This window comes from Polypterus senegalus, chromosome 7, assembly GCF_016835505.1.
Source record: "Polypterus senegalus isolate Bchr_013 chromosome 7, ASM1683550v1, whole genome shotgun sequence".
Lineage (NCBI taxonomy): Eukaryota > Metazoa > Chordata > Cladistia > Polypteriformes > Polypteridae > Polypterus > Polypterus senegalus.
In genome coordinates, this window is record NC_053160.1 from 191,943,336 (window position 1) to 191,969,469 (window position 26,134).

The 26,134-nt window shown below is 42.5% G+C and overlaps 1 protein-coding gene across 1 annotated transcript; it reads left to right on the forward strand.

Moving 5' to 3' along the window:
* The first annotated feature begins 82 nt into the window (after positions 1-82).
* On the forward strand, positions 83-25,802 carry gar1 (GAR1 homolog, ribonucleoprotein). Its single transcript, XM_039759815.1, has 7 exons — positions 83-188; positions 7,440-7,601; positions 14,652-14,806; positions 17,920-17,979; positions 20,135-20,342; positions 24,817-24,894; positions 25,599-25,802. Exons 2-7 carry the CDS (start codon positions 7,445-7,447, stop codon positions 25,607-25,609), a joined length of 669 nt encoding a protein of 222 aa, XP_039615749.1. The 5' UTR covers positions 83-188; positions 7,440-7,444; the 3' UTR covers positions 25,610-25,802.
* The last annotated feature ends 332 nt before the right edge of the window (positions 25,803-26,134 follow it).

Here is a 26,134-nt window from a genome sequence, read left to right on the forward strand (position 1 = left end):
CAGTGGTCCGCCTCATTCACGTGACAGGAAACCCTTTGTGCGCGTATTGTAATTGCCATAGTAACCCACTTGCGCTTCGCTTTACGGCAGTCGTTCAGTCGCGCTGTATGTACGTCATCGCCTTTCGATAGTGCGCTTCGCTGCCGAAGAGCGCACGTGTTTTGGAGCAGGTGCTCTTTTCGATAAAGGTAAGTTTTTTTAATGCTGAATCTCTTCCATAACTCTAGATTTATTTTTATTGCACATTCTTCATCATTGGGAACTTTGGAGTAGTCAGTTTACTGTTCGCAGTAAACTAATACGCCTCTGCTGTACACACGGGCTGTGCGGTGAGCGCTGCGGGTCTCCAATGGACGGCATGTGGCGGCCAGTCAAAGGCCCAGAGCTTGTAGTTGGGGGTTTCACTTTTTGGATGCCTTTTAGCTGTTCGCAGCACCACAAAAAGAGCACAAGTACGAGTGGCATCCCATCCCGAATTCGTGGGAGTGCGCGTGTGTGTATGAACTGAGCTGTGAAGAAGTAAGTGCACCCCGTGATGAGGTGTATGCTCTTCGTCGTGTTGTCTTGTGCGGCTATATAGTCATCATTTTAACAGTACTAGTAAATAAGAGTCACAATTTAACAAGTATTATTGACAAATGTCATTCGCTGTCATTTATTCAATAAAAAATCAGATATGTAATTGTTTTTGTGGGGGGAAAAGTACAGCTGTTGCTGCACACGTTTCCAGAAATAACTTCCAGTAATTGTTTATCGGTCAACAACAAGGTTTGGAATTCAGTTTGGCAGCCCCTCAGCTGTGTGATGTCGGGGTGTTTCTTGCCTATCATGCCCTCGCGGTCAAGACTTTAACTTGGTCCAACCATCCACCCTTTCTTTTTGATTTTGTTTCGGAGTCGGGGTCATCATTCACCGCATAGATGCGCACACACACACACTGGAATAAGGTGAGACACCTGGTTTCTTACAAACCTCCGTTTCCATGCGCAAGGACGCATCAGGAGTGCATCAAAACTAAACTGACACAATTTATTAATAGATTTTCATTTTGCGGACTTCATGCAGCACCTCCTTTTCTGCTTGGCTCTCTGATTGATCCCCAGAGGAGCAGCATACTGGTAAGTGTATGGTCGTAAATGCCTTACACCAGTGCTGCTGCAACAATCATAACGCAGGTATTTTTACTTCAATGTCATTTAATTTCTATAGCACATTTAAAACAACATGGGAATGCTGTGGCCAAAGTGCTTTACAATAAAAGAAGAAGAAAAACATACAATGAACATAAATAAAAAATACTGTAAATAATAAATAGAAGTAAGATTACATAATCACAGCGAGGAAATCATCAGTATTACTGAAGGTCACAGAAAGCAAGTGAATAGAAACGAGTCTTTAATCTCGTTCTGAATTGTAGACGACTCCTTTAACACTAGAATTACCAGAGCCTACGAAAAAACTCGTAATTCCGTCCCACCTTAAACTGCTTCTTAAATCCCTTCACACCTCTCCACCAGCGTCCTTTGTTCTCTAAATGTGCTGATAAAGAGAAGCCGGCTATTCCATCCCCCCACCAATTTAGAACGTGCACGAACTTCTCTCAGCTCATGCCTTGATTGAGTATCTGGGAGTGAAGTGGAGTTTTAGAGTGAAATAATAGATCGTTGTTTGGAACACACGCATTTCATGTCTGTTCCGTTTCTACAGTAATCTGTGTCAACACATTGTTAAAACAGAAACTTTTTTTATATTCTAGTAGTAGATGACAAAATGTAGGCATAAACTATATAATGTATGAAGCCTGAAGTCCAAATAGCAAAGAAACATTTTCACAAGAACAACACAATTGCACTTTTATTCAAACATATAACTGCAGAAAAAAGCGCCTTAACATGCGACATTGACACCACTTTACTATAACTGACTCTGTGGTTCAATAGATACAGCCCCGCTTGGGAATCAAGGGGTCACGGGTTCGATCCTGCGCCTCCCTTTTGAGAAGTAAACTGTTCTTAGTCTTACTGTTTTAGAATAAAACATACATTTCATTTCAGTCTGTAACAGCCGGTGCAATTTATGATCTTTGTAAAGGTTAGCTTTTTTTTTTTTATTCACTTTTCACTCTCAGTCGCGTTCAGAATCAATCCATACAACCCCATCTGACACGGCTGTTTTCACTAAAGACGCGCTTATAGCTCTGCAGTGTACCACGATGCATACTAACGCCCCCCCCGGTTCTGACACACAAACGCTGGCGAAGCTGCCTTCTTCGTATCTCACCGTCACTTGCTTTTCTTTTTATTCAGTTTTATTGAGTGTTCCTGCCAGTCCCGCATGTTGCTGTATGCTTTTCTTTTGCACCCAGGACATGCAGAAGAAAGAATGGTAAAGACCAGTAACTTCGCGCTATATGCAATCATCAGACACTCCCCATCTGCCCGTGTCGCTCAAACACAGGAACATATATTGGTGTAAAAGTATAACAAAAGTGCACTTTTATTCAAGTGCACTTTTTCCATCGCTTTTCCTGTAAGAAGCAGTGTACACACTTCTCTCTATGCTGTGGTTTCTATTACACACCTGAAAGAAAGACAATATATGTGAAAATATAATCGCACTAATGCAATATTATTTGAAAACGAACAGCGTCAGATCGGGTGTGAATTTATGCAGGAACTGGAAATTCTCTGATGCGGGACCTTCCCCCAGGGAAGAAAGTACAGTGTCAGGTGCTCATTCAGTGTAATAGAAACCATAGCACAGAGAGGTGTGTACACGGCAACAAGTACACGTGTCGTAAATGTAGGAAGGACGGTCCTTGGGTGTGTGGGAACTGTTAATATTTGAATGTGATGATTTTATATAGCACGGAATGAAAATCTTCACTTCTTAGCATTGCACCATGCAAGATGTCGTATCAATCGCCTACTGTATCTTGCTTTCTTTTTCTTGGTTATACAGGTAGTTTTGAATAAAAGTGCACTTGTTTTGTTTGCGAAATGAAGTGTCTGCGTGCACTTTTCGTGGCATTACACGTGTATTTTTGAGCATGCCCGTTTGAGCAGTATAAAAGTATGAAAAGTATAACAAAACAACGGGCAGATGGGGAGTGTCTGATGATTGCATATAGCGCCGAACTTACTGCTCTTTACTATTCTCTCCTCTGCGTGCCCTGGAGTACAAAAGAAACAGAATACAGGCGCTATAGCTCTGTGCTGTACCACGATGCATACTAACGCCCCCACCGGTTCTGACACACAGACGCTGGCGAAGCTGTCTTCGTATCTCACCGTCACTTGATTTTCTTTTTATTCAGTTTTATTGAGTGTTCCTGCCAGTCCCCGCATGTTGCTGTATGCTGGATATTTTCACATATATTGTCTCTTTCTTTCAGGTGTGTAATAGAAACCACAGCATAGAGAAGTGTGTACACTGCTTCTTACAGGAAAAGGATGGAAAAAGTGCACTTGAATAAAAGTGCACTTTTGTTATACTTTTACACCAATATATGTTCCTGTGTTTGAGCGACACGGGCAGATGGGGAGTGTCTGATGATTGCATATAGCGCGAAGTTGGTCTTTACCATTCTTTCTTCTGCATGTCCTGGGTGCAAAAGAAAAGCATACAGCAACATGCGGGACTGGCAGGAACACTCAATAAAACTGAATAAAAAGAAAAGCAAGTGACGGTGAGATACGAAGAAGGCAGCTTCGCCAGCGTTGTGTGTCAGAACCGGGGGGCGTTAGTATGCATCGTGGTACACTGCAGAGCTATAGCGTCTTTAGTGAAAACAGCCGTGTCAGATGGGGTTGTATGGATTGATTCTGAACGCGACTGAGAGTGAAAAGTGAATAAAAAAAAAAGCTAACCTTTACAAAGATCATAAATTGCACCGGCTGTTACAGACTGAAATCAAATGTATGTTTTATTCTAAAACAGTAAGACTAAGAACAGTTTACTTCTCAAAAGGGAGGGCAGGATCGAACCCGTGACCCCTTGATTCCAAGCGGGGCTGTATCTATTGAACCACGGAGTCAGTTATAGTAAACTGGTGTCAATGTCGCATGTTAAGGCGGCTTTTTCTTTCTGCAGTTATATGTTTGAATAAAAGTGCAATTGTGTTATTCTTGTGAAAATGTTTCTTTGCTATTTGGACTTCAGGCTTCATACATTATATAGTTTATGCCTACATTTTGTCATCTACTACTAGAATATAAAAAAGTTTCTGTTTTAACAATGTGTTGACACAGATTACTGTAGAAACGGAACAGACATGAAATGCGTGTGTTCCAAACAACGATCTATTATTTCACTCTAAAACTCCACTTCACTCCCAGATACTCAATCAAGGCATGAGCTGAGAGAAGTTCGTGCACGTTCTAAATTGGTGGGGGATGGAATAGCCGGCTTCTCTTTATCAGCACATTTAGATTAAGGAGGTAAAGAGTTCCACAGGCGAGGAGCGGCAGCTTCAGTAAAGTAACTATTGTGTTAGGTTGCTCATCACTTTAAAAAGTACGCACGTTGCTTTTAACATATTGCCCCCAAAACTGCTCCCGAGATTTTACTGCTGAGTTTAGCACTGTACTTTCAGCTCTGCGACTTAATTGTAGTCATTTCTGATACTGAGACAGATTATTTCAACCAGTAGGAGGAATAATGCAATCAGCCTGAGGACATTGATCTTGTGGATCCTTCCACCGTCTTCTAAATGTGTCTGTGGAAAGCGCACACTTGCAAATCAAACCGACTACACAATCTTTAAATGTTACCCAGTTAAGGGTTTACATGGCCAAATAACCGAGTTAATCACCGAGAAATCTGTGCCTGTTAACCTGGTTTCTCAGAGACCAATAACTTAGCTTCTGTCACCGGAATAAGGGTTTACATGGCATGTTTGTAACTGGTTTCCTTACCAGGTTATTAAAGCGCATGTAAACACACTAGCTGGCTTGTTGCACACTCCACTTCCAGTTTAGCTTTGCCTTTTTATCAGATGACCTTACATTCTCTTCAAGTCCCCTCTGGTCCAGTGTGGAGTTCATAAATGACAAGCTGACCGGGGCCTGAAGAAGAACTGCCCCAAACTGTAATGCTTCCATCATCAATTCTAATGCCAGGGCATACACTGAGTGATCCTGGCATGATTTTAGCTTGAATTTCCGCTTCATTGGCCAATGTTTCCCGTGCATTATGAGAGTGTTTGCAGTGGCAGATTGCATCTTATGATCAGAACACTTTCTGTCATGTCAGATGTTGTAGTTCGCTGTCTCCTAGTGGCATGTCAGTCGGACCGAACGTGCTGCTCCGGTTTGAGTGCGTGTTCGAGTGGCGACTCTGTTGTGCAGTGTCTCGTGTATCGTAGGCCCAGCATCACAGTTGCTATGTGATACTTTTGGTCGACGCCAGTTTTTATTTGTTGCCAACCACGACAAGTAGTAGTCCTGTTGTTCTCCCAGGGTTTGCTCATCAAGCATCAGTTGTGCTTCTGTTTTCTTTGGCCTCTTCCTTCTTGACCAGACATGTACGTCAAATGCACACAGCCTCTCTTGGATGGTTGACTTCTGCACTTTGTCTAAGTGGTATTGTTTGTCTGTGGTAACTCTCTGTGACCTTTGAGGATGTGGTGACATGTCCATCAGTCTGTCCCTTCTCAAACTTGCCTAATCCAGCTCGGTGTCATGGGGAAGAAGCAAATCACTCACAAAGCATGAAGCAAATTCAGCCGGCTGGCAGTTTACTGCATGGCATACGCTGGCCGGCACAAGCACACTCTCCTACTCCTCAACAATTAACAGAACACACAAATCTTGGGATGTGCAAGAAAACAGGAGTGTCCAGGGAGAACAGGCAGACAGTCCCAGTGAGACACCCTAAAAGACCGATATTCAGCCCTGTCATCCGCTGATCGGTTTGGATGCTAAAACATTTCGCTTTACCTTTTGCTGTATCGTGGATTTGTTGTAAGTAAGAGCTCTGAAGTCACTCTACAAAGTGTTCAGTGTGTATCTCTATGCATGTAGAGTATTTATATAAAATTACTGTGAATTGTGTCCATCCGCGACACGACTACTCAATCTTGGCTTTAATCAAATGGTTATGATACGTGCTGGTGTAGCCAAAAATGTAGTTAGCGGCACAAAGTTATCAAGGTTCTCTTCTTTCTTATAAGAAACCACACAAGAGGGTGACGTGGTGGAAAGGAAAAGAACAGCAGCGACATATGCTGAGTGTGAAGCACATTGCTGAGGCCAGTCATATGACAAAGAACTGGAGGGCCATCTGCAAAGTGTCGAGTACGGGGTACACAATGCACACACAGCAATGGCAGACCGTCCTTGCACCAAAGTCTTCACTGGGACTGTAAAATACAGGGAGCCATGGACTGTGATGGCGCTGTAAAGAACTTCAGTGGCACCATCCTATGATCAGCAAGTCTGACAATACTTGAGCAGCTGGCACATCGTCTGACATGCCACACATGCTCCATGGTACAGAATGGAAAAGCAACACTGACAGACAATTGTGTGCCAACAAACAAGGAGATGGTCAAATACTCAGAACTTGTGCCCATAAGCACGCCTTGTGTGTGGTTGAGGAGCTCAATTTACAAATGGTGGACTCGTGCTGTGCTCACGGCAGGGCAGTCAAAAGTAGAAAATCATCCTGTCGGCTGCAGAAAGAGCTCGAAAGTGAAAGTGCACAACTTCTCACTTTATCCAAGCTGTGCCATGCCACCCTTTTCCATCTTTTTAAGATCATCTTTTGCTCTTTAATAGTATTATGAGCATACAGATGTGTAATTGTCATTCTATATGTAATGATATAGAACTGGGGTGGGCAATGTCGGTCCTGGAGAGTTTTCATTCTAACCCAACTACTTAATTAGAAAACAGCCCTTGCCAGTCTTGCACCTTATTTCATTTTATGGCTTGTTAGTCTGTAATGCAGGGTTCTTATCGTAGATTTTTACCTTTCCAAGGATATCATCCAAATGATTTGAAGCCTTAAAGAGATCATTTTCAGTCTGTCATGTTTTCTCTTAAGTGTTTTATTAAATCAAACCGTGCATGATGAGCACACAGAGATGTAAAAGGAAACACGCAAGATGGAGACCTGCTGGCTGCTTTGTCTTTTACATTGTATTGCAAATAAGGAGCCATTAAAACAGATAATGCAGCTGTTTAAGTTTGAAATAAGCAGATTTCCTTAACAAGCGAGACCACTAAAATGAAGCACCAAAATGTCACTTAAGCAAGACGTCATTCATCAGCAATAATTGTTTTCTCATTAAGAAACTGGGCTGGCATAAAAAACCTGCAGCCACTTTGGCTCTCCAGGACCAACATTGCCCACCGCTGATATAGAAAACAATACAGAAATAACAATATTCTTCATAGTCGCGCTGCTTACTGACTGCTTTTGTTCTTGTTTCATAGGCGTAATGTCTTTCCGAGGAGGAGGTGGTAGAGGTGGAAGAGGTGGTGGCTTTAACCGTGGAGGGGGCCGAGGTGGATTTGGAGGTAGAGGTGGGGGACGCGGCCGTGGTGGAGGTGGAGGTTTCCATCGACAGGACTTTGGACCCCCCGAATATGTCGTAGGTAAGTAAAGAGTTGCCTGGCTGCAGGTATTTTGTTATTTTACCGTTCCTTTTAGTAATATTTTGTCTTGTAAACAGGGTGGCATATGTGTGGTTCATTTCAGACGCCAGGCTCCTCTGTTATTGGTTCTGTCGGCTGTTCTTTTAATTTACTTGACTTTCTATAGTACTGTAGTGTTGTACCGCATTAGCCGTTATGAATGTAGTGAAAAGTCAAGCAAAATGACCCCCTTTATTGGCGAACTAAAAAGATGCAGGCTTTCGAGGCGACGTGTAATGATTACGTCTCAACTGAAGAAGGGGCCTGAGTTGCCTCGAAAGCCTGCATATTGTAATCTTTTTAGTTTGCCAATAAAGGGGGTCAATTCACTTGACTTTCTGAAAACACAAATCTATTTAAGGGATTTAGGTGGCTGGACCAGAGTAACACTTTGAGCCGTAGTTCACAGGAATTCATTACAGCTGTTAGTGTTTTGTCGTCTCTTGCTGGTTCTTATTGTACGACTACCATTGGTACTGGTGATAGTGGAACACGCTCTTTACATATCACCTCCAAATGACATTGTCGAGAGCAGGATGTTAACTTAAATCCGAGGTGCCCATCTCCATCCTGAAGGGTCACCGTGGCCACAGTTGCCGTGTCTTCATCAGTGATCAGTTTCTGATGCTAATTAACTTCATGTAATTGATTTGCTGTTTAAGACTCTGACCCTTTAAATGATCGTCAGTCCCAGAGGGCCGCAGTGGTTGCAGTTTTTGTTCCGACCCAGTTGCTTCATGAGAAGTTGTTTATTGCTGATGAAGCGCATATTGCTCCAGTGGCGTGTTTCTGCTTCATTTTAGTTGTTTCACTTGCTAAGATTTTGAACCCTTAATTGCTTATTTTATGTTTAAACAGCCACATTCACTCTTTTTTAAAATTGATCCTCTTTAACAGTAAGATCCAAATGACCAAGGAAGCAGCAGTTCTCCGTCAAGCTTGTTTCCATTTGCACCGGTGTGTGTCCATCATGCATTGTTGGGTTTAATAAAATACGTAGAAGGAAAATGAAGACGTGGGGCCTCATGTATAACGCCGTGCGTAGAACTCGCACTATAACATGGCGTAAGCACAAAGGCTGAAATGTGTTTACGCACAGAAAAATCCAGATGCAAGAATCTGTGCGTACTCCTACTTCCACGTTCTTCCGTTACATAAATCCCAATCAGCGTGAAAACTAACGCTCGTACACGCACTTTATGTAACGCCCCAAATCCTCCCAGAATTGCACCTCTTTGAATATGCAAATCAATATAAATCGCCCTTAAGTGCAGCCTTCTGTGAAAAGACAATGGGAAAAGCACGGGGGGAAAAATATAAGAATTTCAGCGAATACCAAGTGGAGGCAAAGGAAAAACATACAATTTGTTCAAATAAACCGTGGAATAATCAACAAAAGGAAGTTGATCAAGTGACGTAGCGTGTTGGAGAAACTTGAAAGCTCACGTTCACAAAATCGCACAGTGCTGGAAATAAAAAAGAAGTCACATATCAAAGTCGCCGTGAGAAGCCGAGTTGTAAGCCCACTGTCTTATGAAAGATTATTAGGGTACAGAGAAAAAAGGCACACAGTGGGGAAAAAGCACGAAATGTCAACTTCAATCTCGACATTTCCACTTTAATCACGTCGTTTATTTTGTCATTAAAGTAGAACATTATAAACTTCATCTTAAATTCGTTTAATTAACCAGTTTCTCAAATCACATCGTAATTAAAGTAGCACGTTAAATGCTTTGTTTTGTATTTGATCTTCTATGTGCTCTGTGTGTGTGAATCACTACTTGCTTCTTAAACCGGCTCTCTTCCTCCAACTGGTCACAGAGTCCATGACATTTGTGATATTACAGCTCTCTGAATAACTCAAATACTGAGATGTATACGTGATGTCATTTTCATGATGATAGGAGTTAAAGCACGTTATTAAACATGAGTTTCACTTCGATGAAATAATTTATTGCAGCAGTACAATCAGGGGCGGCTCTAGGCTTGTGGTGGCACTGGGCAGAGGAAGAATCGGTGGCTCCTTCGCCCCCGTCAGTAAGGTAGCTTATGCCCGGTGGATGGCCACGTCCGTTACAGACACTGCATAGCCGCCTCGTGCTCATGACACAAGCATTTAACTTTTCCCGAAATTTGTCGCTGTGTTTTTAGCTGTGTTGTTATTTTCTCTTTCTGTTTTATATTCAATATATGTTGGCGTAGCCGCCACTGCAGTCCTTGCTTTTCTTTCCCCAAGTAACCGATCGCCACACAATCAGCTCTGTAATAGACGTTAAGCCATCTGTAAGCTTAGCTGATTCTTCAAAACGTTTAAAGAACATTGAAATATCTTCGTAGTACATGTTTAATTATTCTATCCTTAACGACACTCCCAGTGAAGAATATAGATTATTTAAATGAAGTTAAAGTTTTATCTGTATAATTTAATAAACATATTTTGCTGAATTTCACCTTAAAAATGATATCGCTTCTGTTTCTGAACCGCGAGGTCCGTACAGGAAAGGCTTTAAAACGTTTTGCAGTGGCTGAGACAGCGTGTCCTTGAAGCTGTATACCGATAATTTCTTCCGATCAGCTGCTGCTGTGATTCCCACTCAGATACAGTGATATAAATACTCCGAGTGGTGCAGTGAGAGTAATATGGAAAAAGATGATCCGCTGTGGCAACTCCTAACGGGAGGAGCTGAAAGAAGAAGAAGAAGAAGAAGTGAGAGTAACAACGCTAAAGCAGTTATGGTATTTGAATACTATGGCTGTTCCCTGGACCATTATATTGTTACGAGTTAATTACAATCAGATGCATTACACTAATAAACAATATGTGGTTAGTTTCTGTGTATTTATAAAGCCGCATCATGAAAATAATGTGTAATCACACAAGAACAGTACCATTGCTTTGACGCTGGGTGCCGCCAGTCTGCAAAACCAAGTGGAGAACTTGCGTACGACAAGGTATGAGGTACCGTGGAAAAGTGCATGGCTTTACGCCAAGTGTAGGTTTTATACATCACGATTTAAACGTGGAAAAGTTCTTACGCAACATTTCTGTGCGTACGCACCGTTTATACATGAGGCTTCTGGAACTTACTCATCTGTTTTTAGACTTCAAATCATCAGGATGATTAGAAAAGGGGGGCGGGGGGACCACCCATATGATTACAGAATGACCGGACATTGCAGAGCAAGTCGTGATATGAAGTAAGACAAAGATTGGTTTCCAGTTAAGCCATTGGGTTGGAACAAAAACCTGAGTCACTCTTGGTTTAAATTATCTAGGCTGCCTTTTTAATGAGCTGACACTCCGAATTCTATATACTGTATGTGTATATATATATATATATATATATATATATATATATAGATAGATAGATAGATATATCTCTATCTATCTATCTAAACTGCTCAAAAGAATTAAAGGAACACTTTTTAATCAGAGTATAGCATCAAGTCATTGAAACTTCTGGGATATTAATCTGGTCAGTTAAGTAGCACAGGGGGTTGTTGAGAGATGTGGTGAGAGTATGCAGGCAGTTCCTGGAGGATGAAGGAATTGATACCATTGACTGGCCACCACACTTTCCTGACCTAAATCCAGTAGAACACCTCTGGGACATTATGTTTTGGTCCATCCAATGCCACCAGGTTGCACCTCAGACTGTCCAGGAGCTCAGTGATGCCCTGGTCCAGATCTGGGAGGAGATCCCCCACAACACCATCTGTCATCTCATTAGAAGCAGGCACCGATGTTGTCAGGCATGTATACAAGAACACAGGGGCCATACAAAGTGCTGCGTACAATTTGGAGTTGCTGCAATTCAATTTGGGCAAAATGGACTAGCCTGCCACATCATTTTTTCACTCTGATTTTTGGGGCGTCTTTGAATTCAGGGCTCTGTAGGTTGATCATTTTCATTTCCATCAAACGATGTGGCATCCTTTCGTTCCTAACACATTACCCAGTCTATATCAGTATAGATATCCAGGAGGATTGAGATCTGATGTGTTTTCAAAGTGTTCCTTTAATTGTTTTGAGCAGTTTATACATACAGTACCTCACAAAAGTCAGTCCACCCCTCACATCTTTGTAAATATTTTATATCTTTTCATGGGACAACACTGAAGATATGACACTTTGACACAATGTCCAGTAGTCCATGTACAGCTTGTATCACAGTGTCAATTTCCTGTCACCTCTAAATAACTCAACACACAGCCATTAATGTCTAAACCGCTGGCAACAAAAGTGAATCCACCGCTAAGTGAAAATGTCCAAATTGTACCCAAAGTGTCAATACTTTGTGTGGCCGCCCACCATTATTTTACAGCACAGCCATGGAGTTCACACGAGCTTCACAGGTTGCCACTGGAATCCTCTTCCACTCCTCCATGACGACATCACGGAGCTGATTGATGTTAGAGACCTGGCGCTCCTCCACCTTCCATTTGACGATGCCCCCCCCACAGATGCTCAGTAGGGTTTAGATCTGGAAGAATGCTTGGCCAGTCCAGCACCTTTACCCTCAGTGGTCTTCTTGGAGGTGTGTTTGGGGTCGTGATTATGTTCAGTTTCTGAAGGGGGGGATCACGCTCTGCTTTACTATGTCACAGTACATGTTGGCATTCATGGTTCCCTCAATGAACTGTAGCCCCCCAGTGCCAGCAGCACTCATACAGCCCCAGACCACGACACTCCCACCACCATGCTTGACTGTAAGCAGACACACTTGTCTTTGTACTCCTCACCTGGTTGCTGCCACACATGCTTGACCCCATCTGAACCAGATAAGTTCCAGTAATCCATGTCCTTAGTCTGCTTGTCTTTCTTGTGCATCTTCTTTAGAAGAGGCTTCCTTCTGGGATGACAGCCATGCAGACCAATTTGATGCCGTGTGCGGCGAGCGTATGGTCTGAGCACTGACAGGCTGACCCCCCACCCCTTCGTCCTCTGCAGCAACGCTGGCAGCACTCGTACGTCAATTTTCAAAAAACAGCCTCTGGATATGACGCTGAGGACGTGCACTCAACTTCTTTGGTCGCCCGTGGCGAGGCCTGTTCTGAGTGGAGCCTGTCCTGTTAAACCTGTCGCTGTGTGGTCTTGGCCACCGTGCTGCAGCTGAGTTTCAGGGTGTTGGCAGTCTTCTTATAGCCTCGGCCATCTTTATGGAGAGCAACAATTCTTTTTTTTTCAGATCTTCAGAGAGGTTCTTTGCCATGAGGTGCCATCTTGAACTTCCAGTGACCAGTGTGAGAGCGATAATACCAAATTTAACACACCTGAGACCTTGTAACACAAATGAGTCACATGACACCGGGGAGGGAAAACGGCCAATTGGGCACAATTTGGACATTTTGACTTAGGGGTGGACTCACTTTTGTTGCCAGCGGTTTGGACATTAATGGCTGAGTGTTGAGTTATTTAGAGGTGACAGCAAATTGACACTGTGATACAAGCTGTACATGGACTACTGGACATTGTGTCAAAGTGCCATATCTTCAGTGTTGTCCCATGAAAAGATATAAAATATTTACAAAGATGTGAGGGGTGGACTGACTTTTGTGAGGTACTGTGTGTGTGTGTGTGTGTGGTTCATACGGGTCCTGGAAAACCGGAAAAGTCACAAAAAATGAACAAGCCCAAATCAAGAACTGAAAAGACCTTGAAATTCTTAAAACAATGGAAATGGTACTTAAAAGTCATGGAAAATATGAAAGTGTATTCCTGTAATTGTGTGTCATGAGATAAAACATCCGATATTTTGCCAACAAAGCACCCACATCTCGCCTTAATATCGCATTTCATGACCCTGGACATTAATGTCGGGCTGTGTTGTGCTCTGTGTGCGAGGGCAGACTGGTGTCGATCTGCAGTAGCCGTGAGTCTGCGTATCGAGTTATTAGTGAGGAGTTAACGTCAAGTGGTAAAGAATTTGTTTGGCCCTTTTGTGGGTCTGTCGTCACATCTTTACCCTCCTGTGCACCTGCGGAGGACTGTTCAAGTGCCCAGTGGATTAGCCGCAGTAACACGAGGGGGAGCGCCAGTCAGGTCAGTGATCCTCTACTGGACCGCCATCTTGGTTTGGCTAAGTGACTGAAAGTGAACATCTGAATTCTCCGCACACACACTCTTCATACAGGTCATGCTGACAACATGGGTAAATTTTTTCAGGAAATGTTTCCTGATGATAGTGAGGTCATAGAGTGGACGTCTTTCCCAAAGTATAACAGTTTACTACCTAAAATATGCCAAAATTATTTTTTTAATGCCTAATAGGTGTCGGGTCACAAGCGCCCCAAGAGAGTAAAGTTTTGTTATTTTCATGTGAACTTTAAACGGTTAAATGGTCCTTGAATAAAACATGCCTTTTTTTTCTTTTCGTGATTTCTTTGTATCTTTTGCTTGCACACATCAAAACGCTGGCCTGAGTCGGCTCTGTGCTCACCACGTGTACTGTGTAACGGCACATCTGCTCCCCAGAAAATCCTGCGTCTGTTTTTAACATGTAGCCCCCCTGCCTAGAATTGCATAAATAGTGCGTAAATGTGCTGTTACTGGGAGTGAATAGCAGGAGCGTCCATGTCCGATTTAGTAAGTGGTCAGCAGTTTAATATTCAGTACGCCTCGTGTCTGAGTTCATCTTATTAGGTTTGTGTAGTTTTGCTCTAGATATTCACAACCAAAGGCTTTTAGCTTAAACAAAGAAGTAATCTCTTCTGTTTCATTGAAGTAGGTATCCTGGATGTCATTAGGCCGCGTTACTTTCTTCAGGTAAGGCTTGACTAATCTGTGGGCATCTGTCTGTTTCCCCTTATGTCTGAAAAGTGTTGAAAATTAAAAAAAAACTTTGTTTGTCTGCCTGGAGCCCATTCAGAGTTTTGCAGGGTCGGGTTGAGACTTCCTGCTGCTGGATATTTGTCTTTTGTTTTTACTGTAAAGCACGTTGCTCCTCGTGTGTTGTGTAAATCAAGATGACTTAACTTTTGTGTCTCTCTTTTTTTTTTTTTTTTGTTAAGCTCTGGGTGAATTCATGCATCCGTGTGAAGATGACATTGTGTGCAAATGCACCACAGAAGAGAACAAAGTGCCCTACTTTAACGCTCCAGTCTACTTGGAGAACAAAGAACAAATTGGAAAGGTGGACGAGATATTCGGACAACTTAGAGATTTTGTATCCTTAACCTTGTGGCGGTGGACACTTGAGCTCAGTTAAAACATTATCATTATTATTAAACAGGATGGCCAGTTTAAGCTTTAGTCTGCTGAACATTTGGTTGTTTACAGATGTTTGGGCATAAAAATGACAAAAAAAACGGAAAAATGAATAGTAGTAGTAATATCAACTTTATTTCTGTAACACCTTATCATATATTTACATGCAAGTCGAGGTGATTTCCACAGATTAATCCTCAAAACCAATACAAATATACCGTAGTTAACTGGATATTCTCATTAATTAATATGATCATTTCTAATAAATGTAAGTATACTAATTAGAACATCAACCTGTGTGTTATTAAAGAGAATGTAAACCCTAAAGTGCTTGTTTTATCTTGGTAGAGTAATATATATTTTGCTCTACTTTCCCCTATTGTATTATTAATATGTAGCCTTTGTCACAATGTCTAATCTCACAGACTTACCACTGTCTATAAGGTGGTATTGTATGTAACGTATCCCCACCTTCCCCTCTATATCTATAACCTCAGGCAGTTAGATGTAGTAAAAAGACAAGCAGGAGTTCAGTTACACATAAAATAATGTATTACTGATAATATTCATAAATAATAACAAAATGCAAAGTACATTTGAATATTGGCAACCATACAACCTGATCAAATGGTGACGTGTAACTCAGGTGGCACACAGACTTGTAGTTACTTAAAATGTCTCTAGTTAAGGCATCGTTGGTGCTCAGCTTTCAGCCGCATGTCTGTTCAATATGACTGCTGAGCTGTGCTCTTCATTGTGTTGTCTTCATCATCACAGGTTAGCAAGAGAGATGCTTCTTCATCATATGTTGGTTAGAGAGAGAGAGAATGTGGCTGAGCAAGTACATTTATAGATGTTCTCTCCAATTCCTAGGACTAGTAGGACATCATGGTACTTAAAGGCCTCTGAGACAAGCCAGTTCCATATCTCAGCCATATCTCAGACCAATGGGAGAAATAGGACATCTTAATACCTGCAACCCGAACCCCCCCGACCATATGTTAAGCTAACCTGGCTTTGTGTGGGGATGAGACAAAGACTTTAGCAAAGATATACTCAAACTGGTTTAAGACCCCCCCCAAATCCTGTCAGAAAATTACAAAGAGACAGTCGTAAAAACAGGCAAAACACAAATACTTCTCACCACTTGGTTTGCCTAAATTCTAAATAAAGACATACAAAACATTTATCAAGTTATATGCTAAATCCCACATCACAACAGTGCAAAACAAGTCTTCACTCCTATCAGAAACCGGTTCATATGGCTTTCTAATTAAGAGCCTTATAGCTAAACCTGATCTAATTTACATATGTATAAATATATGTACAGTGTATATCTACATTTGACTTAGACATGTGTACACAGAAATACGTTAAGTGGAGAGCGTTTGACGTTATTAAATGCAGTGAAAGACACAGAAGCCAATTAAAGAGTCCATAGCCGTTTTGGTTGATTAAGGGTGTTGGCGGAGTTCTTGATTCCTGAATGTGATTAGTTGATCAGCTGACGGAGGAGAGGAAAGCAAAAAAAAAAAAAACTCCTAAGACTGGTGCAGTAGGAGCAAAATAAACCACTGGAAGGCCAGAGGCAGAAGAGCGAGGCGAGCAAATCAAATAGTTACGTCTGACGGTGATCAGTGTCTGCGCCATAGAAGGCACAATGTCCTCAACCAGCTGGTCACCCACTCTCCACTGGGCACAGTTGGTACAGTCCTCAGTAACGGTTTTCCAAGGTCTTCTCATGTCCTCCAGTGTGGGTGGCACCACCATATATATATATATATATATATATAATGAGCAACCAAAAAAAAAAAGCAAATCAATGGATTAATGCTGGCTACTTATTATACATCAGAGAGCTGAACTTCTCATCAGATCATTCCGTTATGTTTTAATTACTGGAAAGGCATGTAAAAAAGAAATGGAATTTTGGAAGTTTTTTGAAATGTTCAACAGATTTAGCCTGGCGTATATCTCTTGTTAAATTGTTCAAAATCGAACTAAAAATAACTCAACAGTTCATCTACAGAGAATGTCTTACTTTTCAAAAATGATTAATTCAGGAAAATATTAAGATAACTGGGATTCATATTTTTTTCAGTATAGTAACTTTCATGTTAGGAAAAACAAAACCTGCAAATGGCACGTGCAGCATCCGTCCGTTCCTTCAGTTTCCCTCGTGGAGCGGGTGAGACGCCAATCAGCACACAGGATTATTCCTAATATTTACAGTACGTGTTTTCTAAAATTCAGTTTGGTTTGCTGTATAAAGCACACTTCAGCTGTAAGCTCTGAACTTTATATAATAATTACACAGTAGCAAGTACTCAAGCTGCAGAAAACAGGACTGTCACAGAATGTTTGGAGACAAACAGAAACTGCGGCTGAAGTGATTGCTGGAGTCGATACAGCAGAAGATCGGCCGGCTGGCTTGGTGGCCCCGCCTCGTGAGGGTCCAAACACAAGGGACAAATGAGAACAGCGATAAAACAAAATGATTAAAGTCATATTGCACAAATATAATAACCAAAAACAGAATTAACAGCGTAATTGACTAAACCAATAAAGAGAGACGACTCTGGCAGCACCAAAACAAGAGTGTAGGGTACGAAGCATTCCAGGATGGTATGCTGGGCTTCCTGGCTCTCACAAAAGGCTCATTTAGAGTCGGTGCTTAACCTAACGTGCCAGCCGTTGGGAAGTGCGAGGACACCTAAAGGTGAGCCACACAGACGGGCGTCGTGATTTGGTGTGTTTTTTTTTTTTTTTCTTTTTCAGACGTCTGCATTCTAGTGCTTGCTTCTGCCTGCTTAATGAGAATTAAAAGTCGTTTTTGACAAGTGAACGCTGTGGAATTGTAGATGTTAATGCCTCAGTGGTGTCTCTCTCTAAATCTTCCAGCTGCATTACAGTATGATTTCTACTCAAACACCCCCATCAGTGCTCCGTATTAAGAAGATGTGTTGCCACATTCACTGCCTCTCTGATGAAATGTCAGTTATTTGTTGTTTTGATTGTAACAATTTTCGGTTTGAGTTTTTCTTTTCTTGCCCTTAACTGATGTTATTGCAGTATTTCTCTGTCAAGCTCTCAGAAAATATGAAGGCGTCCTCATTCAAAAAACTTCAAAAGGTTAGTCCACACAGAATCCTGTTTTATATCATTTTCACCAATCATTGTTTTTAATAATTTGGCTCGTCATTTGTGGCATACAGTCCATCCGTTTCCCGTTGTCGCTGTTCAGGTCAGAAAGCACGTCACACTTAAAGACTTATCACCCTCACCATATCCCATTACACAACGGGCTGTTCTAGGAGGTGACAAATGACACAACTCCCTCAACTTTATTCACATTTTCCAAATGTCGCACCATCGGCCAATTTTGACAGAATATTAAAGTGTGCATGGCCATTTGAGCCGCAGCCTCAGCCCGCCTTTTACCATACTGTAGTGGCACAGCAAACGGGAGGCATTGGACAGACAAACCTCTCCTCCGTTTCTGTTGTTCTTTCCACGCTGCCATATTTGATGGCTGGCTTAGTGCTACTTGGTTGTCAACTCTCACACACACCAGTTTCTATCCCTTTGGCCCGTCTGATTTTTGCTGTGACGAATGGCAGAGCTCTTTGGGTCATTGGGTATGTCACACAACACAGCTAGTCGCTGCCACTGTCCACAACTTTAAGACTGTGTAAGTGAAGGCTACGGCTGACATTCATGGGTGTAACGCTGGCATATTGCTTGCTTTGACTTGGCATTTCCTGCTCTCAGAAGATTTTCTCCCTTTTTGGATTTCTGTTCCATTGACCACACTTTGGGTGTTTTTCCGGTCTGCTCAGCCCACCTGTCTCTCTAGTCTCCTGCAGTGTGACTTTGACGCTGATCACTTCACAAGTGTATGGATACTCGCGTGTAGCTATGTGCCCATGTACTGCTTTCATTTATTGCTGAGAGCTCAATCTGACGATAAAAGAGGAGGGCATAGCAGTTTGTGTGAGGGGCCGTCCAGAATTTTGACTTTCAATCCAGCATTTACCTAAAGAAGGATCTTTAAAAATGTCTGCCAGTCAGTTGTGGACGCGGCCCGGACAAGCAGACATGTTGTTAAACACCACCACACGTTTATTTACAATACTAAAGTCCGTGCGCACACACAGACCCCCACAGAGTCCTGGCCACACAATGCCTTCCTCTTCGGGCCGCCTCCACTCTCTCCTGCTTTGTCCTGCTTCCTCCCAACTCCAGCCTCGAATGAAGGGAGACGGCCCCTTTTATTTCATCCCGGATGGGCTCCAGGTGTATCCCAGCACTCCTCCCTGGACACGCCCCAGTGTGGCGGAAGTGCCGACTGTTCTCCCGGAAGCTCTCCGGGTGTCCCTGCTCCTCTTCCCCCAGCACTTCCTGGTATGGTGGAAGTGCTGAGGTCCAGGGTCCCCAAGGCATTGGGGCGCCCCCTGGTGGTGACCACGGGTCCCTACAGGGTTGGGCTTCCAAGCCCCCTACCCGTGGCCCCCAAAGCAACCAGGATGGCGGCCACCACGTGATCTAGGGTGGGTATAGACCCTCTTCCAGTCCCTCAAGGCGTCCCTGACACAGTCGGTTATTTTCCAACTCGCTATATCCTAACACAGGGTCACGGGTCTGCTGGAGCCAATCCCAGCCAACACAGGACACAAGGCAGGAACAAATCCCAGACAGGGCACACACTAGGGACAATGTCTTTGGATTTTGGGAGGAAACCCACACAGAAACGGGGAGAACATGCAAACTCCACACAAGCAGGGAGGACCCAGAAAGCGAACCCGGGGCTCCTAACTGCAAGGCAGCAGCTCTACCACTGTGCCACTGTGCTGCCCATGTCTGCAAGTGATTACTGAAAATAGTCAGCCATGGTTCAGTGTTTCATGCTTTTTGGCACTGTGAATATTTTTACAATCGTTTGTGTTTTGAGACCAAGTCCCCTCTGATCCTGTATAAAAAATAAAAAAAAAAACGAGTGGAAACAAGACCAACGCAATCGTTGAATATCGGGGCTTCGGTAAGGAATTCTGAATACCAAACAAATGTCGTCATCCAGTCTTTGGTGTTGGCGTATTCTTCACTTTCTCCATGTTGATTTTCTTGAGCATTTGTGTTCAGTCCTGTTGCTGAAAGGTCGTCTTTGAGGGGCTATGGTGTGAATTTATTGCAGTTTTTAATGCCTGAAATGTCTGTGATGGTGGAGTGAAGTGTCTTTTTTTTTTTTTCTGTGAGGTTTAATTTATTTTACCTGCTGCTTTTCTTTTAGTTTTATATAGATCCAGCCAAGCTCCTTCCTTTACAGCGTTTCCTGCCAAGACCACCAGGAGAAAAAGGACCCCCTAGGGGAGGTGGAGGCCGTGGTGGAGGACGAGGAGGAAGAGGAGGCTTTGGGCGTGGAGGAGGTGGCGGTGGCCGGGGAGGCTTTGGCGGTGGCCGGGGAGGCTTTGGCCGAGGAGGAGGAGGTGGAGGTGGAGGTCAGTCTTACTTGCTGTATAACATTTCATTCTCCTCTTTTTGTAATTTAGTGTTTAATAATTCAGATGTAACAAAATCCTGTAATGGAATTCATTTTTCTTACTGCCTAATGATGTGACAAAATTCGAGAAATCATTGTCATCTGACAGAAGGTAAAAATAACCAGAAGATGAAATCGAGAGCACAGAATAGTAAAAGATTAGCCAAAGAGCAAAGACTGAAAATGCGTTTCAGAGCTGAAGCGTCCTGTTTAAGGGGCAGACGACAAACTCGTGAGTTGAAAAGAGGAGGAGGAGGGTCAAAACCAGAGCAGCGCCCAATTCTCAACCTGATTGGATAATAAGAACAAAAACTAACTGACAATAACAATTACCTTAAACAAACTGGTATCCACCAGGGGGCACTGAATAAGCTGAATGCTGCTGTGTTCATGCTGGAAGATCGCAGACATCAGAGCTGTGACATTCGTGATCCATCTGAATTAACGTTACATAAAAATAAAACTAGCAAGACGTCAAAATAAATCAGTCTTCCAAAACGCCCAGTGAATGTCAAACTGAATTGACGATATCTAAACAAACCTTTTAACATTAATAGATTTAAACCAAGAAAAATATAAATGCGTAATTATAACGCCTAACCTTTGTGGAAGCAGAGATGCTGTGTTAGGAATTTCCTTTTCATTCTGCAGTATTTTGGAATACAGAGGCAGTATGAAGATAGGAGGGTCTTACCAGTAACCTGGCAGTGCTAGCGGCACAAGTGCTGAATTCAGCTCAGAACTGACACTCTGGTTTGTTGAAATTCTTTAAAAAAAATATCTCGACCATAAAAGAAAAGAGAAACCTAGATTTTTACTTCCATCCAACATTCAGAGCCCTTTATCTTCTTCTATAATACGCCACTGTGGCTGTCCGTTTGTCTGTCCAGGATTTTAAATCACGACCTGAAATGAGGTACACATGTACTACGTGACGTCTACTGTCCACTTTTGGGGTGATGATCGACTGCCAAGGCCAACAATCAAATAACCTGTAGCCTGAAATCTGGTACACATACACAGAGCTTTATGTTAAAAGCAAGGAGTTTTGGAATTATTCCTCTTTTTATTTTAGTGTAGAATCAACTGTCAGCAGCAGCCAGCAGGGCGGCACATGCATACGGGCACCATTCTCATTCCCTACCACCTTTGCCGTCACTTCCCCTACCTTTTCATTTTAAATCAATAATCAAATTGATGTTTTCTTGGAGGAAGTAAGTGGATAGGACTGGCGAGCTTTGTTGGGCTGAATGGCCTGATTTATAATTTATAATCATTCTTGAGTTAAATTGAAGACTTAAGTGAAACATTAAGGAAAACACACTAAGTAATTGTAACACAAATACTGACTTAATCGGTTGTAACGTGAAAAGATGCCGACGAAAGAAGAGAAGAAGCAGGCCCCTAGTGTGGAGCTGCTCAGGAAGCTCATCAGCCTCTGAGCAAACGAATGCTAAACGGACGGAGAAAGAGCAGGAAAAGCATAACGAGCGCACTCGGCATTTATGACAGGCTGACGCAGAGCGAAAGAGAATCGCAAGAGTAAATGAGGAAAAGAGGAAGAGGCAATCAGTGGTCAGGAGTGCAAAGGCAAATGAGACAGAACAAAACACCATCCAGCGACGACAGAGACGCTGATCGTGTGAGAATCGCTAGGACGCGCTCAGTCAAGTGTACAACGTGCAGTGCACCGTTACTGGTTTATTAGAGTAGCGATCTTTTCCTAGGGGTGCTGGGCACAAGGCGGAAAACAAAATAAAAAAGTGAACGTGTCTCATGCTGACTAAGTGTGTTTGAATTATTGGTAAAGTAAACCTGATGGTGTCAGATAAATCTTTTACTTTTCTTAAATGAGCTGCTATTGTTCTAAACGTTCAGCTGTGCTTTGAAAGACCGCCATATGAACAGCGGTGCTGCAGATTGGCCTTTGTCTGCCTGTCTGTCTGCCTGCCTGCCTTAAAGCCGACGCTTCTGATGCTTCTGACTTTGGGTTGGCATTGTGAATCTCGCATATAACTAAAGATTTAGGCCATTCTCCTCTATTTTAGAGCACATATTCCTCGAAGTCCACACTACTATGTTTTAAAAACACAGACATTTGTCTCCATTTTCACCTTTCATCCACAGTACTCTGCCATGTTTTTCCCCTAAAAACAAAGATTTCTGAATTGCTCTCCAGTGTTAGGTACATTCATAAATGCAGCGTCGGCGTTGTGGTAGAGACAAGCGAAAACAGAATTTTCTGAAAACGATACGCGCTGTGCTCTGATTGGCCCCTGCTCGTCTTGTGGCTCTTCCCTGATTGGATTCTGCTCATTACAAAGGCATTGATGGTAACCCTTCGTGGAAGAAAAAAACCAACAAGGCAGGAATAGAAGATTTGTTTTCCATGGTGCTTGTTGTGCCAATTATTACCAGTGTGCATCTCAATTGCATTTTGGACGTTTTGAATGCTGTATGCACACACGAAAGGCAAATTATCTTCCAATTGCTACGGTTTTGCAATAAATCCTGCGGCCAGCAGTGTTACTGTCATAGTGAAAAATTGAGAGGCCTGCTAATCAAATTGTAACTAACTTAAGTTTATTAGTTCAATAAAGAGCAGCACAGTTTAATAGCAAGGCATTTACTAAAGTGGACGGGTGCGAAATTCAGCAAAGCGAAGATGCCGATACTCACACACACACACACACACACACACACATTCATTCATTTTCTATAGTTAGTTAACGTTGTTTGGTACAAGATGTGCTTCAGTTGCTGTAGTCTGCGTTTTATCAGACCCTTTTATCCTTTCTTTATTAATGTGTCACTTGACCGTTTGCTGCGTTTTCGTTTAATGTTAAGGCAACCGTCGCCAGTTCTAACCGCTGTTACCGTGAGCTGTAATCTGCACTTTACTGTTGCCGTACGAATTTCTGTCTTTTTCTGTGCTGTGAATGCACCATTGGAGTCGTGATAGTCTTGAGAAAGCGTAAAACACACGAGAATCAGATTTTCATGGGGCTCTGGACTTTGTCACTGTACTGTCCCTTCAGGGATTTTCCACCTGATGTGTGCACAGCACGAGTGGTCAAACGTCTACGTTTTGTGTAGTTTCATTTGTTTTAGTGTTGCTGATGACAAAACGGTGTAAACGGTGTGAAACGCTAGTATGGACAGCGATCGTTTTTGTTTAAGAATGCCACTGTTGAGTGAAAACGTAGCATGAGATTCGTATGTTATCAGTTAAATGTAAAGGCAGCCTCTCTGTAATATGAATAATCGCATACTTTTATTGGTAAACTTTGGCATAACAACGTTGTAAGAGCCATTTTCCTGGTTCTATAAAATGTATGAATATTTATTAGATGATAATGCATAAAATATTCCTAAAACCCCCGTGAATTGAATTGAGTTGATATTTTCCTGCCGTTTCTTAACAGTTATGAGTTAACAATGTTCTTCAGTTAGTGATTAGCCTCGCCTTGTGTAAGGTACAGAGGCATATGGTTTTTTAACCGTGTCCTTGTTTGTGTTCGTGCTTGTGCACGTGACTGTGTCTGGGCACATGTCTATGGGCCTACGGGCCTTTTGAGTGTGAAGTAACTCGTAAAATAAAAGATTTAAGAGTTGAACCGTATGTTTAAGGCATACAGAAGAAGAAATTAAGAACCTTTAAGTATAGAAAGAAAGAACGTTTAAGTACAGAAATAACCAAAGCTTCTCAAGAAAAGCTAAGTTTATAGAAGATACATTTTTGCTTTTTTTTTTTGCCTCATTTTTTTGTGTGTAACTATATTATTCTTGTTTGGATTATTTGCCTTTAACTTTCACTAAATATTTTTAAAACGAACTTTTGGACTGAGATTTCTTTGACACACGTCTTACCCATGCCTGACTTCGCCTTATACAACGGCGGCTACAAGCGTGTTGCGACGAGACAGTACTGTAGACTGGGCCCCTGCCTTGTGTAACGCACCCAGAGTATCGCGGATAAATAAAATCTTTTCTGTGTATCTTGCTGGAGTCTGAAGAGCCTTTGTGAGCGTCGGCTTCCTTATTCTAACTACCGACCTTCTCAACTGGCTGTGCGTTGTGTCTTGGAAAGGCCTCGCCATTGCCGTTGATGTCGTGAAGTAAGAGAGTTTTAGAGTCCTCTGTGATATTTTACCTTCCCACTTACTGCTAGGCTGCTGTCATTTTTAAAAGGCATAATTCGATTATAAAAGTTTCACCTTGACAACGTCCAAGTTATCAATATGCTGCCAAAGGAAAGTGTCTTCGAATCGATTTCTGAGAGGTGGTCCCCAAAGGCTGGACGGTTAAGAGGTGCCAGTCAGCCAATCACAAGCGTCTTTGGGGGACATGCATAGACGACACAGACGATCAGGCTGAGCTTGAAACCCAACCCTGGTTAATTCTGCACGATTTCCTCTTTTGTGTAATTCCAGGTTTCAGAGGTGGCCGAGGTGGAGGTGGAAACTTTCGAGGATCAAGAGGTGGCGGAGGAAATGGACGTGGCTTCAGAGGTAAGTGAGATTGGCATGGAAGGATAGATTTGATTTGTAACTCTTACACTGGGCGTAGGAACCTGTTCAGTAGATTTTGTTTAACCTACTGCAGTAAAGATGGTCGACTCTTCAGTGTGGTGGGGAAATGTGGTCTTTTTTTGGGGGGAGTTTGTGTAGTGGGTCATCGCCATGGTTTTTAGCTGTTGACTGTAATTGAGAGCCCACTTTGCAGTAGATGTAGGGCACCCTTTACAAGCAACTACAAGTAGACCCAGACCTCCATCTACTGTACTCTGTGGTGTGAACACATCCAGGAACTTTCAAATTCTAAAAGTCAAGAATGTTAGACGTCATCCGTCTGGAGTCGTCTGTCCTGTTATCAGCTTATCAGAAGGTCTTTAATTCGTCATTTCTAACACTTGCGCTATGAAACATTCCTGTTAACGTTGCCTTAGCAAACCCAATATGTTTTGCTGGCCGTCAAGATTTTGGTTCCTTTGTGTTCTCAATTGTACAACAAACACGTTTACGGTGCACGGACTGGAGGAAATGAGCCTTTACAGTGGTGGATCTCGCCGCTGTCCGCTACCCGGTATTTGAGGATCACATCTGGCCCAGAGAGACTAATCAAGAGGACTCGAGTGAATTCAGAGGTGATCTTCTTGAGAAACTGAAGATGTCAAATTTTTTTTTGTCTTTTTCCCCCCTTTATTCACCTTTAGGTGGAAGATGAGACGACCAGGATATCTGACTGTAGATATGTTGATGACTGTATTTTGAGGTCCACCACAAAGTTGTTTCTGCATAAGAATCAAGACGTTTTCCTTGGACACGTAAGGAGAGGACATTTTTTTTTTTTTTGTACATGTAGGATCTGAAAAGGACGGCTGTTTTGGTTTTTTAACATAAAAAGATTCACATCTTTACTTGAAATGTATTTATTTTCAGTACCTGTAACTCATTTTATTAAAAAAACTCTGGTCATATTGACTGAATCCACTGCTTGTAGCTTGTTAGAATAGCCCGCTCCTGCATGGCCACCCTGAAGTCGAGCAGCTGTTATTAGAGAGATTTATTTCTCTATAGATGTGTGATATGCCTGCCTTACGTGGCTGAAGAGAAACCGCATTGAGCCTCACTCAGCCTGCACCCACACCTGTTTAAGTGTCCTCCCTGCTTGTGACATTCGTTAGATGTGACATCAGCTAAGAGAAAACCAAATGTCATCCATCATGAGTAGAGCCCAGGCCCGCTTGAC

Bases quoted from the DNA above. Each gene is read 5' to 3' on its own strand.
- gar1 (XM_039759815.1), top strand. From the start codon at position 7,445: ATGTCTTTCCGAGGAGGAGGTGGTAGAGGTGGAAGAGGTGGTGGCTTT. The intron at 7,602-14,651 runs GTAAGTAAAGAG...TTTTTTGTTAAG, and splicing joins ACCCCCCGAATATGTCGTAG to CTCTGGGTGAATTCATGCAT. The intron at 14,807-17,919 runs GTATCCTTAACC...ATGTTATTGCAG, and splicing joins TCGGACAACTTAGAGATTTT to TATTTCTCTGTCAAGCTCTC.